This window comes from Pseudomassariella vexata (assembly GCF_002105095.1).
Source record: "Pseudomassariella vexata strain CBS 129021 chromosome Unknown BCR38scaffold_3, whole genome shotgun sequence".
NCBI classification, from domain to species: domain Eukaryota; kingdom Fungi; phylum Ascomycota; class Sordariomycetes; order Amphisphaeriales; family Pseudomassariaceae; genus Pseudomassariella; species Pseudomassariella vexata.
The window spans coordinates 789530-804694 of NW_024467958.1; the positions used below are offsets into that span (position 1 = coordinate 789530).

A 15165-nucleotide genomic window follows, 5' to 3' on the forward strand; every position below is an offset into this window, starting at 1 on the left:
AGATTTTATTTGTGATGTGGAAGCACTAACGCATGTGTTTGCATTGAGCAACATCAGACCAAAGTAGATCCAATTACTTGTGGCTTGTTGACGTTAAAGTGACGCAACGCTTCATCGTTTGATTTCTCTATATGCTTCAAAATGGAGGGCGCACCAGAAGACGTGTATAGTGAGATTTTCTCTCACAGCAGCCAGCAAACTCTCGCCAGCTGTCAGCTTATGAACAAAGCAGTTGGTGCACTCGCCACATCCCTCGTGTTCCATCATGTGCGCGTCGAGACAGCCGTGTCACCAGGCTATGGGGTTTCTACCGTTGTTTGACCTATCTACATTCCTTAAAACCCCAAAGACCTTGAGTGTAAGATTTGGCAAGTGCTATGGGATATGGAGGAAATCGACCAATCATCAACTTCGGCCTTGGAAAACATCAAGGAGTCCCGATTCTATGTCATCTTTCGAAGTTTGGTGGGATTGTAGTCCCCACAACACCACCTTCATTGCAAGTCATTTTTGAGGATAACTACACCCGAAACCAGCGTGGTGGATCTGCTGCGGACAAGGAGCGAAGATTCTCTTGATGCTATTGCGCTCAAATGCCTGGCAATATCAAACATGGCCGCCATACTGAGATGGATTTCATGTCTGTCGGAGCGTGGAAGAGCGTCCTGGAGTACAAATGTTTTGGAACCGAAGCTTCTGACCACAACGGCAAGATCATACCATCAACCCAACATGTCATTCGAGAGCCAAGAGAGACAGCGACATGAACAGCTATGCTATTCCTTGGGAATATCTTCTTGGACTATTGAATGTCCGAGCGAGCCTACATGAATATGCGACGCAGCCGACCTGGAGAATAAGTCCTGCTGCATTCTGCAACACGAACGAGAACAGATCTTGCAGCACATTAAGTTTGACAATGGATTGGGTTACTCTCCGTGCATCGAACGCGACTTTGGGCGCAAAGATGGCTGAAGAAGATGGAAACTCTCCGAACGAGGAAAATTGGATACAATTCTGGGAAGAGAAGTGAGCAGGGCGATAAATCCGCCGTTGGAGAACATATCTAGGGCGCAAGTGACGCATAAGCTGTGACGCTTGCATCTCAAGGAGGCCAATGATTTACAGTTCGCGAACCGATGGCTACAGATGATAAAAATCATAGGCCGAAAGCTGTACGACTACTAAGCTGCCCCACAGTTAGACAGTGACACTGAACCTATAAAGTTATCCTCTCGGCAGAGGTTTCCCCGACTTCATGCTAGTAGTTGAATCCCACGAATCAACCAAGAGGCTACTAGAGCTTCCGGGCCGCTTTAAGCGGCCCTGTGGGACCCACCTCTGCTCGACAATAAGTATAATTATTATGAGACATCTATTCATTTATAAAGCTACACATCATCATCATGGCTCAATTCGAATTCGACCCAAGCCTCCAGGGGTCACTCCCCTCGGACTTCCAATGGGGCTACGCAACAGCAGCGCCACAAATCGAAGGGGCGTGGAACCGCGACGGCAAAGGTCTCTCGATCTGGGATGAATTCGGGCACACGCCCGGCAAAGTCAAAGACAACAGCACCGCCGACGACGCAGTACGCTCCTATGACTTCTACAAGCAAGACGTCGCACGGATGAAATCATACGGCGTAACCAGCTACCGCTTCTCGCTCTCCTGGTCTCGGATCATTCCCCTCGGCGGCGAGACCGATCCCGTCAACGAGCAGGGAATCGCCTTTTACAATAGGCTTATTGATGAGCTGCTCGCGAATGACATCACGCCCTTCGTCACGCTGTTCCACTGGGACATACCCCAGGCGCTCGAAGACCGGTACGGTGGTATGCTGGATAAGGAGCAGTATACGTCTGATTTCATTCGCTATGCGGGCGTGTGCTTCGAGAGCTTTGGCGATCGGGTGAAGAATTGGATTACGTACAACGAGCCCGGGGTGTACAGCCTTGCTGGCTACGCAGCGGGCGTCCACGCGCCGGGGAGATCCAGTTTCCGCGACCGCAATAAGGAGGGCGACTCAAGCACCGAGCCGTTCATTGTGGCGCATACGGAGTTGGTATCGCATGCATATGTGGCGGACATGTACAAAAAAAAATTTAAGCCTGTGCAAAAGGGGGCAATCATGATTACGCTGCATGGGAACTGGAACGAGCCCTGGGATAAGAACGATCCTAAGGACGTAGAGGCCGCGCAAAGAGCGCAGGAGTTCGAGATTGCCTGGTTTGCGGATCCGCTGTACAAGACGGGCGACTATCCGGCGTCAATGCGCGCCCAGCTTGGGGAAAGGCTGCCTAGGTTCACGCCCGAGGAGAGCAAGTTGCTGCTTGGTAGTTCCGAGGCGTATGGTATGAACTCGTATACTTCGTTTTATGTCAAGCATCGGGACGAGGAGCCGGATATCAATGATCACAAGGGCAATGTCGAGGTGTTCGACACGAACAAAGAGGGCGTGGAGCGGGGTATTGAGAGCGACACCGCTTGGCTGAGGACGTCACCCTGGGGCTGGGGCAAGCTGCTGAGATGGATTTGGAACCGGTATCAAACACCTATTTTCATCACTGAAAATGGCACCACGGCCAAGGGTGAGCATGAATGGAAGCCGAGTGGGCCAGATGATGTCTTGGAGGATCCACATCGGATTGCGTTCTTCAAGGGGTATCTGACGGAAATTGCTAGGGCTTCCCAGGAGGGGGTGGTGATCAAATCGTACTTTGGATGGACTTTCACGGATAACTGGGAATGGGCGGCTGGCTTTACGGATCGGTTAGGGGTCACTTGGGTTGACTTTAATGAACCAGACAAGCCACGGTACGCGAAGCGGTCGGCGTATTTCTTGAAGGAGTATTTTGGCCACTTGATCAAGAAGTGAGCTTCTAGGGGCAATGCGAGATAGTAGACTTCTATCACTCGGCATCTTAGAATTATGTTCCGCTCTCTCCTAACGGCCTGTTGCAGACAATGGAAACAAATATTGAACTGAGTTAATGACAAGTCAGTAGAATCAAAAAGGCGGCCAGGAGTTGGCGCTGATGGTTTGTTGGGACGAAAGATGGTAGGGGAGAAAGTGGTCAACAGAAAGGAACTTCGAGGTGAGTCAGCAATTTGAATGCAATCTAGTTCTAAAGACATAAAGCAAATAAAACTGCTGCTTTGAGCCAATAGATCTAATCAAAGTGAAACTTGGATTGGATAGTAGGACAAATTCGTTATGTCATCACTTCGTTCGGTATCGTTTCTTCTCATCATGTGGAGCTAAAGATAACCCAAATTGGAAAGAAAAATCCGATTCACACAGTTGACATGTCATATTGACACGCGTACGTAACCATTCGGATGGAAGATTCTCCCGATCTATGCCGTATCATCATATGCTAAGAACAGCAACTTACACCAGACTGTAGATTCGATGAGGGCATAACCGATTGTCCATCGTGGGCGCAATCAGAATTGCCAGAGACAAGCCAAGCCTATTGAAGGAGGATCTCGGTATTGGAACCTCTTACATCCTTTACGGACGTCTCTGGTGTCCTGAAAGGGCTCGAATAAGGAAAAAGCGAAGTCTGGACTAGTGTCAGAGCAATTTGAACATCGGTCTAATGAAGAGGGCAATATTCTTCCCCGTCATTTGGACCCTGGCACGTAGAAAGCGTACCCGAAGAACACCCAACGGGAGTCCCAGAATGCCTTGAGAATGGATGTAGAAGACAAAGGAACGTGGTGCGATCGACAGCCAAACACTTCACGAAACTCGCTAAGTCTACCGACATACCCACCCGCGGCCAAGGTAAACACACAGCCAGAGTATTCATACAATTACTTCCCTGTCCGCAGGCTTATTTCATCCGATGTTTGACCAGTCTATTAGCAAATAGTACATAAGCCGACGCGCCACTTCAGAGATAGAGAACATGGTCAGCAGAAAATGGCATCCTCGTATGGAACGGCCCCTTCCAGGAAGTCTTCTCCGGGAAACAGGTCTATCCACCGGCGACTCAGTGAATAATTGTCAAATAAGATGTGGTCCTTAGGGAATACCGTCCATCAAAATGTTCAAAGGACACCCACCTTTTCGGAAAATCGGAACGTCCGTTCTGGCTTTTTCTCAGGCCGTCCCAGGAACATACCGGCATCTAGATTCAAGCAACCCAACGCTTTAATGCTTGCGCCAAAAAGAATGCGAGAGACAAGTGGGAAGAAAGATACGATGCCCCCGAACCGAGAATGAGACCAGAGAACAGAATGCGCGTCACCATGTTGCGCCTCTTCAGAAGGGTGACAATGACAAAGCATCCGCTCATAGATACTCGCAGGACGACTTCTGGGAGGCCACTTCCATATCTAGGGATCTTTCAGCCCCAAACGTGTATTATGAGGATGGCTGAAGAGTTTAGATAATACCAGTACTGGCAGGTAACCAGCTCGGTTGAGTGGCGCTGGAAGCCTTCCGAACACTTCATATCCAAGATAGTTGCCATAATCGTTTCCTTCAACATTGAAAATACTTGCAACAGACCCAAATAAAAACCCCAGTCCATGCACATTTTGCGCAATAGCGAATCAACGTCGTCCATCGCCCACGCCAAACCCATCGCCATAGACCGTCGGAGGGCGACAGGGCTGCTCGGAATCTCCTCAAGAGGAGCTCTAATGGGTTGATGATTTGAGACCCTGTTCTGCGCCTCGATGTAGAGGTCGGGTTGCAGAAGGGTCGAAGTCTCAGAGACGGATTCGGCGGATTCATGAGATGAAGAGCGCCCGTTGGGAGACTAGTCGGAGGGCGTCGAAGACATGGTGGGATTCGGGAGACGAGCCTGGTTTGGCGTCAGGATACTACGTAGATAATGCAGGAACCAAATTGGCAGCGAAAATGTGAAGTTTTCCGCAGCATAAGTACCTCTAGATAAAATATGACGAAGTTTACGTACTGATGCTGGCTGCTTCCGACGAGGATGAAGTGCGGGTTTGGATTATAGTTACACATGAAGCCTTTTACGGTGCTTGCGGCTTGAAGTTGTGATTTCTAAATCTTCTCACTGAGCAAGTACTTGGAACATCATTTGGCGACGAAGTACTTGGTCATGCCGGGCAAATGATACGTCACCGGGACGATGGATGCCGAAGCGCCGACGATGTTGTAGCCGACTGGAAAACATCGTGAGATTGAAAACGCTCCAGTTGAATACCCTCGACCACTCTATGTAAATGCAAAGCCTATAGGCTGATCCGCAAGTTCCCCGTCGTTAGTGTTATGTCATCTTCCCACCAAACATATCTTGATCTTTCGTATCTTGATGCTATCACAAAGTCTGCCACACCGTCGCTCGACGAAGAGCGCATTGCCATCATCGTTGCAATGCGTTATAAATTGGCATTGCATCAGAGGCTGTCAAAGTTGTTAGCCATGCGTGATAAGCGCGACCGGTGACGGCAGGAACCCCTGAATACCTGCATGCGATGGTTCTGTCAACTCAACGCTCATAATGTTGGGGCCTGCAGTTGTGAGCAGCTATATAATGAAAACACCCTTGTCCGTGTGGCAGGTTGTGCATAAAACAGGGTTTTTTTTTTTTTCACATTGTCGGCATTTCTTCCTCCCATGGTTTTCTCGAGCACGATGTCGAGAACTTTCACCTGCTGCGTCGGCAACATTGCCGTGATGCCTACGGGGAGAGGAACGCTCCGCAGAAGTTTCGCCAAACCCGTTTGTTCCTGGCAAATATCAAGTTTCTGGTATACAATATTGGAGACAAGTCACTTTCGAAATTCTCAATGTATACTAGCAAGGATTACCCTTGCTGTTGGTCTGCTGGAGCATTGCTCGGGTAGCGGGACGGTGGGGTGGAGTGGTCTTGCCCAGTGTGAGGCCGATTATCAGCGCAAAGTTAGTTTTCTGAACTTGTGCCGACAGTTTCTTTGCCATGTTTCTGCCCACATTTCAGGATGGGAGAGTGAAAGAGTCGGCTCATGCCATTTGATCACTAGGGGTTTTCCAGGAAAGAGTGCTATAAGCTGTGCGATCGCAGGGCATAGATCCAGTCAGCACGGGCTCATTTCGCAGCTCCACTCAGGTGCAGCGTCACTCTCAGTTGATATATCACACACGCGTGTGGTTTTGTGGGGGTTATCATTGATGGACGAATTGCCTTCTGACATGTTTATTTGCTGTCTCATTGATCAGCGTCATCACTGATGGTGCTGGTGCCTCCCCCTTCCGCCTCGGAGACAATCTTTGTCTTCACAATGAGACCCGACTCGGTCATGAAGATATGCGAGTAGACCTCGAGTCCGGCGTATGGAGCGTACATGTAACCCATCTCATACTCGGTCATTCCGTCAATTGTAATTGTCCTGTTGTGGCCGGTAAAGCTCATATCGCGGCTATAGTAGCCGACATTCCTGCGGCCCGTCTCGTCGCCATCGTTATTGATGAACTTGTCGTAGATCGTGCCATTCTGGCCCAGAATACGGTTGGTGTGAGTCTGGCCCGAGTAGTCGTTGATGGAATAGAGAATGTTGTGTTGGACGTTGTAATCAAGCAAGTCTACCGATCGCTTCGTGGTCGTTGACGTCGAATCGGCACTTCCGAGCTCGTCTGTGACGTTACCGACGATGCTGCCCACATCACTCGAGAGCGTCGCAATGATGGGGTTAAGGTCGACAGAGCTTAGAACGTCGTCAATCATGGCCACTACATTCCCGAGTCGCGCTTCGAGGTGCACCTTGGCGGTGACATTTTGGATGCTCAGCTTGACACGGTCGATGGAGAGGTCAACGCCAGCGGTGAAGTGCAGCAGACTGAGCACCTTGGCATCGAGGTTGATCTTGGCCGTGATGTTGTCGACCTCGATGTCGATCTCGCCGACAGACACATTGGCGTTCAGGTAGACATCGGGGTCCGCTGGGAGCACAACGCCACCAACTGTGTTTTCTGTCTCATACGTCGTGGACTCGGGGTCTCCGCGCTGCTCCAAGTGGTATCCTATATAACCATCTTGGGCCAACACAATTGAAAAGAGGGTGAAAAGGAGAAAGGCGACAGCGGCCTTGGAAACGAGTGAAGGCATGTTGGGCTGCTGGTTGAGAGTTGACACTGGACCTAAGATGGATCGCAGACGAGAGACCATGGAGGTGGGGAGCGTAGCTCTAAAGAGGTAAGTCGAACAGTCGCGTCATCTAGGAAAAGCGTATGCGCCGAGGGATAAGAGCATCTATTGTCATATTGTCATGGTTTGTTATAAGCCAGTGGCTCGTTTTGGAAGCCAATTCGCCAATGTCATGATGCGTGCTGGCGTGACGGCCTTACAATAAGCAGGCCGAGTCGGCACGCCGATCGACTTAACCCGTTTCTGTAGCTGCATCCGTAACCGACCGGGGTCAGTATAACTTCTGAGTGGCTAAAACTGCCTAAGCAAGGATCCCATTCACCCGTGCCATGGTAAGGCTAACGTCCTGCATTGTGCACAATCTCCCCACAACTAGGAATATCGGGTTTTTTGCACCTCGTTAGAGCTTAACAGTGGAATTAAGCATGCAGCAAGACGTACCAGGCGAGAAAAACGAGCAAGGCAGACCGAACATGTCGCGCGGGCGAATGTGTCACGTAAAATACGGAGTGGTCCTGCCGGAGCCAGGCCCCTCGCCAACGCGGGCTCACCTTATATCCCACCCGTGTGCTCGTACGAAGGTGGACGCTCATCCCGCACGCTCCATCGTGCCTGGCGCTTCTTCGCACACACATTCATTAAATCCACCATGCAGTCGCGCACCCTGCTCTCACTCCTTTGGGGGTTCCTGCTGCTCGCCCTTGTGGCAGCGCAAACTGCTTCGTCTACTGTTGAGACGACACCGCCGACTGATACGACGGCCGTGACTTCAGAGCCAGACGCGAGCGCAACCATGACCGCGACGACCACGGGCACAGATTCGAGTGCGTCATCGCCTACGACCACTACCGCTACTGGCGATTCTGGAAGCGGAACCAGTTCGAGCGCATCTTCTTCTTCCAGCAACTACCCTGATGTGTTGCTGCAAGTCCCAGAGCTGTCGGTCGACAGGATAGAGCTTGACGTCGACGACCTCCAGGCTGAAATAAATTTGGCTGCCCAGGTCGCAGGCCTGGTGGAGATCAACGCTGGAATTCAGGTCGGTATTACGAAGGTCAATATCACCATTGCAGATGTGGATGCGGAGCTCGAGTTGATCATTCGTCTCGGCAACCTGGTGGACATTGTCAACAGAACATTGGCGACGCTTGACCTCAACCCTCTGCTGATCAACGTCTTGAACGAAGTGACGGACGTGGTAGATGCCGTCGTGGGGGCAGTCGATGGGCTGCTGGGATCCATCGTCAATGGTGATTCCAAGATCAACTTCATCATCGACAACTTGGGCAACATCGTGCAGGAGGTGACCAGCGACGCTGGAAATATCTTGAGTTCTATCATCGGCAATTACGAGCAGAACATGACGTACACGGGCAGCCAGGTAAGTCCAGCCCCGTTCCATTTTTGATCTCCTGATGTTTATGATGTGACATCTAGAAAATATTGGACGGCGGGTTGATCCAGAGAACGTACGAGTACTCGCCCTTGGGTTCGCTCGTCAATATCGTCTTTAATTCGGTCGGTCAGGTGGTCCAAGCAGTGGTAGTGAAGAGCAGTGGTGGAGGAAGCAGCACGTCGTCCACGGTCGTTGCCAGCTCAACCGCGGCAGCGTCGTCAACCTCAACAGCATCATCGGCATCATCGACGGGCTAGGAACGTGTAAATTGTAGGGCAATATTTTGTGCTCTAAACAATTGACTGCAATTAATTCGAAGAACAATTTGATATTCCAATTGAGTGCAGATTGAAGAAGTGATGAGGCCTAGAAATTTGAATGTTCAGGCACGGCGCGGATTTTCAGTCTAGGCACATCCCTTCAAAGTTCTCTGGCTGTTTGTAAATGCATCAGAACCCATCCCATGGTCAACAGAGACATCAAGAACACAGTACCTAGTGCTGATTGCCATCCTCTAATCTGTATACGAATAATCCGTACTCATCAAGCTCTTTACGCGAAGAGAACGTTGTTTTGGGGAGGAATTGCGTGAGACAGAGCTTTCCAGGAACAATATCAGATGGGCTTTGTCAGACACATGAAGGACGGGCAGCAAACTCGACCAGATTTCCTCGTAATGCAAGATCAATAATTAAATGGAAGAAGACGCGTATATCTCCAAGATTAGAAAGTTTTTCAATCACTGAGGCGGCTTGTAGTCCAGCCAAGGTTTGAAACCTTCATTTAACGTCCCACACCCACATCCGGGACCCCCCACCCTCACATGTGGGACACCCAAAAATGCCTCATCAACACCGCTAGCCTCTAACTTCAACCTCTTTTTTCTTTACCAATATCGATTCAATCGTTACGAGATTTTACGTACGTCTTCTTTACACTAATATGAGTCAATATACCGAAGATGACATTTATCGAGCTCTTCAAGCAATAGCTACCGGTCAAAGCCTCCGAAAAGCAGCATATGAGCATGGTGTCCCAAGGTCTACTCTTTCACGACGGATTCAGGGAGCCCAGTCAAGAGATATAGCCTTTGCTGACTACCAGAGGCTCTTTCCAGCTCAGGAATCCCATCTGGCTGAATGGGTTCGAATCCAGGCTGTCCTAGGCCTCCCACCAACCCATCAACAGCTCAAAGACTTCGCCGAGCGTATCCTACAGATCCACGGAGACACCGAACCACTTGGAAAGAACTGGGTCCAGGCTTTTATCAAGAGGAACCCTTCAGTCAAAGTCCAGAGAAGCAGAGCTATCGATTCCTAGCGTATTAATGGAGCCTCAGCTAGTGTGATCAGGCAATGGTTCAAACACCTCGCTATCCCTGAGATCAAAGCTATTAAGGCCTCGAATCGATACAGTATGGATGAGACAGGTATTCTAGAAGGTAGAGGATCATCTGAGACTCGTTCTATACGAAAGAAACAGCCTGGATCTCGAGCTTGGACATCTCTTATAGAGTGTATCTCTGCAACTGGTACTACACTACCCCCACTTGTGATATACAAGGGGAAGTCTGTCCAGCAGCAGTGGTTTCCTTTTGAACCACGTACGGGTGATTGTTGAGGCTTGCCCGAGAGGGTAAAAGGCTGATGCTGCGAGGCAGTGGAGAGAGATGGTGGAAACGGCGTTGGAGGATTTTGGGGTGTAAACGGGATGTGGACATACTCATCTAACAACTATTTTGAACGATGGTGCATGAATCTGGATCAAACCAAAACCCTTGAGAAGGGGCATCTGTAATATTTGTTGCAGCCAGAAACGATCTTGGTAGAGTTTATAGCCCATAAAGACCCGTTAAAGATACCTCAAAAATACATACCTAGAAGTTTCCCAAGTTCAATACACCAATAATGTGACAGGAACTTTCAGCGTACAATCTAGTGTTGAGATCGTGGAGGCTGTGTGACTGGATTTCTCCTTTGTGGCTTTGACCCCGCCCACCCCAGCTGTCTAGGTTAAGACATTTTATTGGACTAAATGAGTCTACTATCACTTGGATTATGCTCATCTGCAAAATATACTCATAAAGAAGGGGCCCACGGTTGTGTGATCCATCCACGGAGCACGTTAATTATAATGATTAAGATAAAAGGCATTATTAATAATGCGCCTCATTCTGTGGTTTGTTTTCTTATGCCTGCTATGATGCCACTTCTACTCCGCGAAGTATTAAGACAAGGTGTACAGTGTGCGGAAGTGATGAGTACTCAAGTATTTCTAAGTTTCTGCAACGGTAAAGTTTGTTTCATTGAAAAGCTGTCTGTCAGCCAAATAGCTTAATGCCGGTAGAGATCCACATGTATATTATAGTTAGATAGGGGTGCTCTATATCTTTATCGTTGGTGTCCTGGCGGCAATACTGCTGGGCAAGATACAATAACGGTGAACCGGTTCAGCAAACTAGGTTTTATCAGAGTGCTATTAGCTAAGCACTTTGGGGCATCCTAAAGAATACATGTGTTTCTTACGGCAGTGAGATAGAAGACACATGTCTTTGCTCGTGAAAGCCGGAATATTTGAAATTGGAATTGAGATCTCCCAAGATTGGGCTCCGAAGTCTCCCGTGCCCTGGTATCAATGCCATTGCCAATAGAAATAATAAATGGCTGTATTGTGCCATGTCAACGTCCAATCATCATTATCGTCAAACCCGTCCATACACAGCTAAACATCAGCCGAACACCTCAACGTATCAGGCACATAAACATCCCCCCAAATAGTGATCATTTAGACATAAGTTGCTCGGCTGGTGCCTCCACGCTTATGAAGCATCCAACCCAAGCCAATCATGACGATTCCGAGGATGAAGCCGAGATACTCAAATACGTAGTCGGCTTGGAGTCGCTGGCAGCGGCTGACGGCGAGGGAAAACTTGGTGTCGTCCTCGTTCTTGGCAACGTTACAGAAAGTATCGCCATGTCTACTGATGCAGCCACCATTGACCAGTCTGTTGTCATACTTGTTCAGCAGAGCCTGGTCGCTGGTATCAGTGCAATTGGAGACACTCTTGAGCCCAAGGGTCAAAGCCTGCAGTAGCGTGATGAGTATGTGCTTCCCTGAACATGAATGGTACCCAACTTACAATACCAGCAGCAAGAAAGAAGATGGAGGTGACCACATCAGCACCCATGACGAACAGCGCGGGAATCCTGTTGAGCCATAGGGCGAGAAGGCCAATCGCCGAGACAACGAGGCCGAATGCTCCAACAAAGCTGCTGAAGGATGTCTGCGTGGGGACTGCTTCAAACCGCTGCTCCTTGGCAACACTGACGGATAGTGCGAGGACGACGGCACTGAACAACAGCTGCGTGGCGGTCAATGGATAGATTCTTGCATGTTGGGGTGGTAACTTACCAGAAAGCCGCGCACACCCATTGCTGCGACTGAAATCATGATGCAGATCTGTATTTCTTACTGGCTGGATCTGTATTGTACGAGAGGATGGTTATATGTAGAGGCCAGTGAAACGCCCTTATGTAGTGTTTGTTTTGTGAGACGTGGATGAACTCATAGTGTCTGAAGATTGGTGAAAAAACCCGAAACAATATAGGACGGCACAGTTGGCTTTTTCACATTTATGAGATGTTGTGTGACTGTTTCGAGGCACAGCTAGGCAAACATTGGAGCCTGATTTGATGGTGCGTTACCACAGGACGGGAAGGGTGCCTGCGGCACAGCAAGCAATCAAACCGACGGTACGCCACTGCTCCTTACCGTTCTAACCAATCGATGGTAAGGAAGGAATGTTGTGTCGTTTTTGCAACTCAATCTATTCCCCTCGTCGCCATTAGTGCTCGGAGGATGCGGCAGGCTTTCTATTTCGAGCACACGCATTTCCCGTCGTTACTAAATGCATCGTTGCTGGAATTCATGACCCGCAAATTAGCCCCGTTTGGATCCTTCCTTCTACAACATCGCAAGGCGATACGAAAAATACAGTTGTTCTGACCCCAAGTGAAGCCCTACGAGACCTCTGAATCCGCTCTGATACGAACAAGGGTGTCTCTGCTTCGAAACAACATGGCGGCGGCTAGGAGAATTATCGGTTCCTCGTTTGTCGAGGCGGAGCTGCGGCACTGGGGACAACAATAAGCAACAGCAATAGCAACAGCGCCTTGGCGACCCGCCATCACTGCCCGCAAGCCTTCTGGATGAGAGGTCGGCCTCTGGTCCAGACTTCCTGACCATTTTCGCGCGTGCATTGCAACTCCAACTGCATTTCGAAGGACGAAGCTGAACGCGGCATTTTAACCGTACTTCGCTTGCTAATTATCATCCTGGAAGGCGAACTTCTCCTTGCGTCACAATGGCCGCGAGCGGATTGGGGTTTAAACAAAAGATGTCCAAAATATGCTTTTGATATTGGATCTATATTCTGAGCCGTGGCCTATATCCAGGAGCTTCATAGAAATCCAACAGTCTGGTGGGTTTGGAAGCTTCAAGTAGCCTGGCTCTTTCCACTTCCTTGCTCAGGTACCTCGTTTTACGCTGTACACCGCGTGATGATTTGGTTCTTCAAATGTTTGCTGCAGATTCCATCACTCTGAGCAGGAGAGTCATTCTCTGATGTAATTAAAGGACTTTATTTTCTGGTGTCGAATAAGCTTTTACTTGTGTAGAAAAGCCAAAGTCAGCTGTCTTCGAATACCGGGAATATATGACGACATTTCTAGAAGTAAAGGCATTATCTTTCTCTTTGCTGTGGATTTGATGGCAGAAACGGAACTACGCATGCCCGAAGATAACAGCTCAATGCAATATGAAAAATAATATTAAATACGCCGTAGGTGTTAACCCTCGGTACCTCTACAAGTACTCCCTTAAGGGGCTATAGATGATATAGCGGGCCCTTAAGCCGCGTCGGGCGGTTATACAGGTAAACTTGTAGCCAAACGACTACTAAACCTCCTGTCCCTCCCTAAGTCTGTGCTACAACCCCTGCCTGAACTACCGATAAGCGTGGTAATGTGGCACTTAAATTCGTCCTCAGGGATGGGATGCTGCTGATGTGCAGAAGATGCTCGACTATTTTTTGTCGCGACAAGTCGTAGTATCTGCTAATTGGGGTTCTCGTCGAGCGTATACATCTCAACCATACGCTCAAGTGGATAGACCGTAACGTGGTCTAGACGCTCGCAAGAATCGCGGCGAGAGGGGGTCCGATAAGGGGTCGGATTAACGATTCGAATTCTGGACCGGCTGTCGAGTTATATTCCGCCGACGTAGTGCTTGACGGTCGACTGGCTAGGATGCTCGTAATCCTAAACTGCACCAATCTCCCTATTATCGCTAGGTAGGCGAAGTCAACAAGGTGGGCAGCGCGCTGTAAGGGTTGACTAAACCCCCTTGTGTGTCAGCTGCGGGATTCGAACCCGCGACTCGTCACCGACCCAAGTGGGCGAGGCTCAAATCGGGACTTATCTACCAGCGAAGTGACCAACTACATCAGCCGACATGCAATATGAATGCGACTGCAATCAAGCCCGCCTGTAACTTGTGTCATGAGAACGTTACCGCGGACTTGACGCAAAGATGGATATGTTGAACCACTTAATCCACTATTACTCTTCTCGTCTTCAGCAGCCATACTACTTCGTAGTGACGTGTTTTCGTATATAACATGTCCATAATCATACAGCAGACTATTTGTGTGTTTTCATTGCGCAGGAATTAGTTCAGTGAAAGGAGTAAGCTAGTTCCTGTTGGATTGTGGGCAAATGGTCTTGTATTGGAAGTGTCATGATCTCTGGAGAGTCCTGAACGAAGTGAAGGGCGGCCATAAGGGCCTTATATAGACAGGAATGACTGATGCCTGTCCCACAGGCAGGACTTGTGTGGTTCGATGGGTGGTGCTCATATTGACCCATAACGTGCGGTGCGTGGCCATATGTCCTTCCAAGACTGGCAGTCTTGATGTAGTAGCCTTGAAAGTCCAACAGTTCCGGGGTGGGACTCGCGTCTTGCCTGACATAGCATAGCAGTATCCAGAGAGCGAGGCGGTGGGACATTTTCAGGTTATCCTAATGGGGAAATCTTTCTTATTAGTTAATTCCGGTATGCTATAAATGCCCTCTAACCCTCCTTCGGCCCTTGCTTGATTCTTATAGGTGCTGCTAGGCAATCACTAAACGAGAGCCCCAGTATCGGAATTATTGCATGCAAATACTGTTCCATTTGAATCAAAGTAGTTTTTGTCCCGGACCAAAAAATAAAATCAGTCAAGGTGGTCATAATGGGCTGATCATGTTTGAGCATATCAGGGATACCGATATATCAGAGGGTTTGCTCCTGAATATCTGACAGAGGATGATAACGTATTTCACCCCCATTCCGACACCCCCCTCATTCTGTTGCATGAGAAGGAAACTACGTGATCTAAAGCTATAAGCTTTCACTGGTCATGGTACCGAAGGTATCGCTACCAACAAGACAGGAAAGTCTATTCTAGGGCTATAATTCTCGCTTACCTATAAATAGGAGCATGTGAGGACTTCCCTTCAAGAGAGAATACAAGTCGTCTTCAATCTGCACTCTTCTACATGCATTCACACCTTTTCTGCAACACATTCTGACACCCTATAAAACAAAACACCACGAAT

The 15165-nt window shown here is 49.0% G+C and overlaps 4 protein-coding genes across 4 annotated transcripts; 2 read left to right on the forward strand and 2 right to left on the reverse strand.

Annotated features, from left to right (window-relative positions):
- Nucleotides 1–1314: 1314 nt before the first annotated feature.
- BCR38DRAFT_385882 (glycoside hydrolase superfamily) lies at nt 1315–3052 on the forward strand. Its single transcript, XM_040857477.1, has one exon. The coding sequence runs from the start codon at nt 1407–1409 to the stop codon at nt 2877–2879; it is 1473 nt and encodes a 490-aa protein (XP_040718666.1). The 5' UTR covers nt 1315–1406; the 3' UTR covers nt 2880–3052.
- Nucleotides 3053–6177: 3125 nt separating this feature from the next.
- Nucleotides 6178–7074, reverse strand: BCR38DRAFT_481869 (uncharacterized protein; the record flags this gene model as incomplete). The annotated part of the gene is made up of 1 exon (XM_040863422.1): nt 6178–7074. One exon carries the CDS (start codon nt 7072–7074, stop codon nt 6178–6180), a length of 897 nt encoding a protein of 298 aa, XP_040718667.1.
- A 190-nt stretch (nt 7075–7264) lies between these two features.
- Nucleotides 7265–8766, forward strand: BCR38DRAFT_385888 (uncharacterized protein; the record flags this gene model as incomplete). Its single annotated transcript, XM_040857478.1, has 2 exons — nt 7265–8494; nt 8551–8766. The coding sequence occupies exons 1-2, from the start codon at nt 7763–7765 to the stop codon at nt 8764–8766; spliced, it is 948 nt and encodes a 315-aa protein (XP_040718668.1). The 5' UTR covers nt 7265–7762.
- A 2031-nt stretch (nt 8767–10797) lies between these two features.
- BCR38DRAFT_423043 (marvel domain-containing protein) lies at nt 10798–12148 on the reverse strand. The gene is made up of 3 exons (XM_040859570.1): nt 11921–12148; nt 11649–11870; nt 10798–11593 (listed from the first exon to the last, which is right to left on the reverse strand). The coding sequence occupies exons 1-3, from the start codon at nt 11957–11959 to the stop codon at nt 11294–11296; spliced, it is 561 nt and encodes a 186-aa protein (XP_040718669.1). The 5' UTR covers nt 11960–12148; the 3' UTR covers nt 10798–11293.
- Between the last annotated feature and the right edge of the window lie 3017 nt (nt 12149–15165).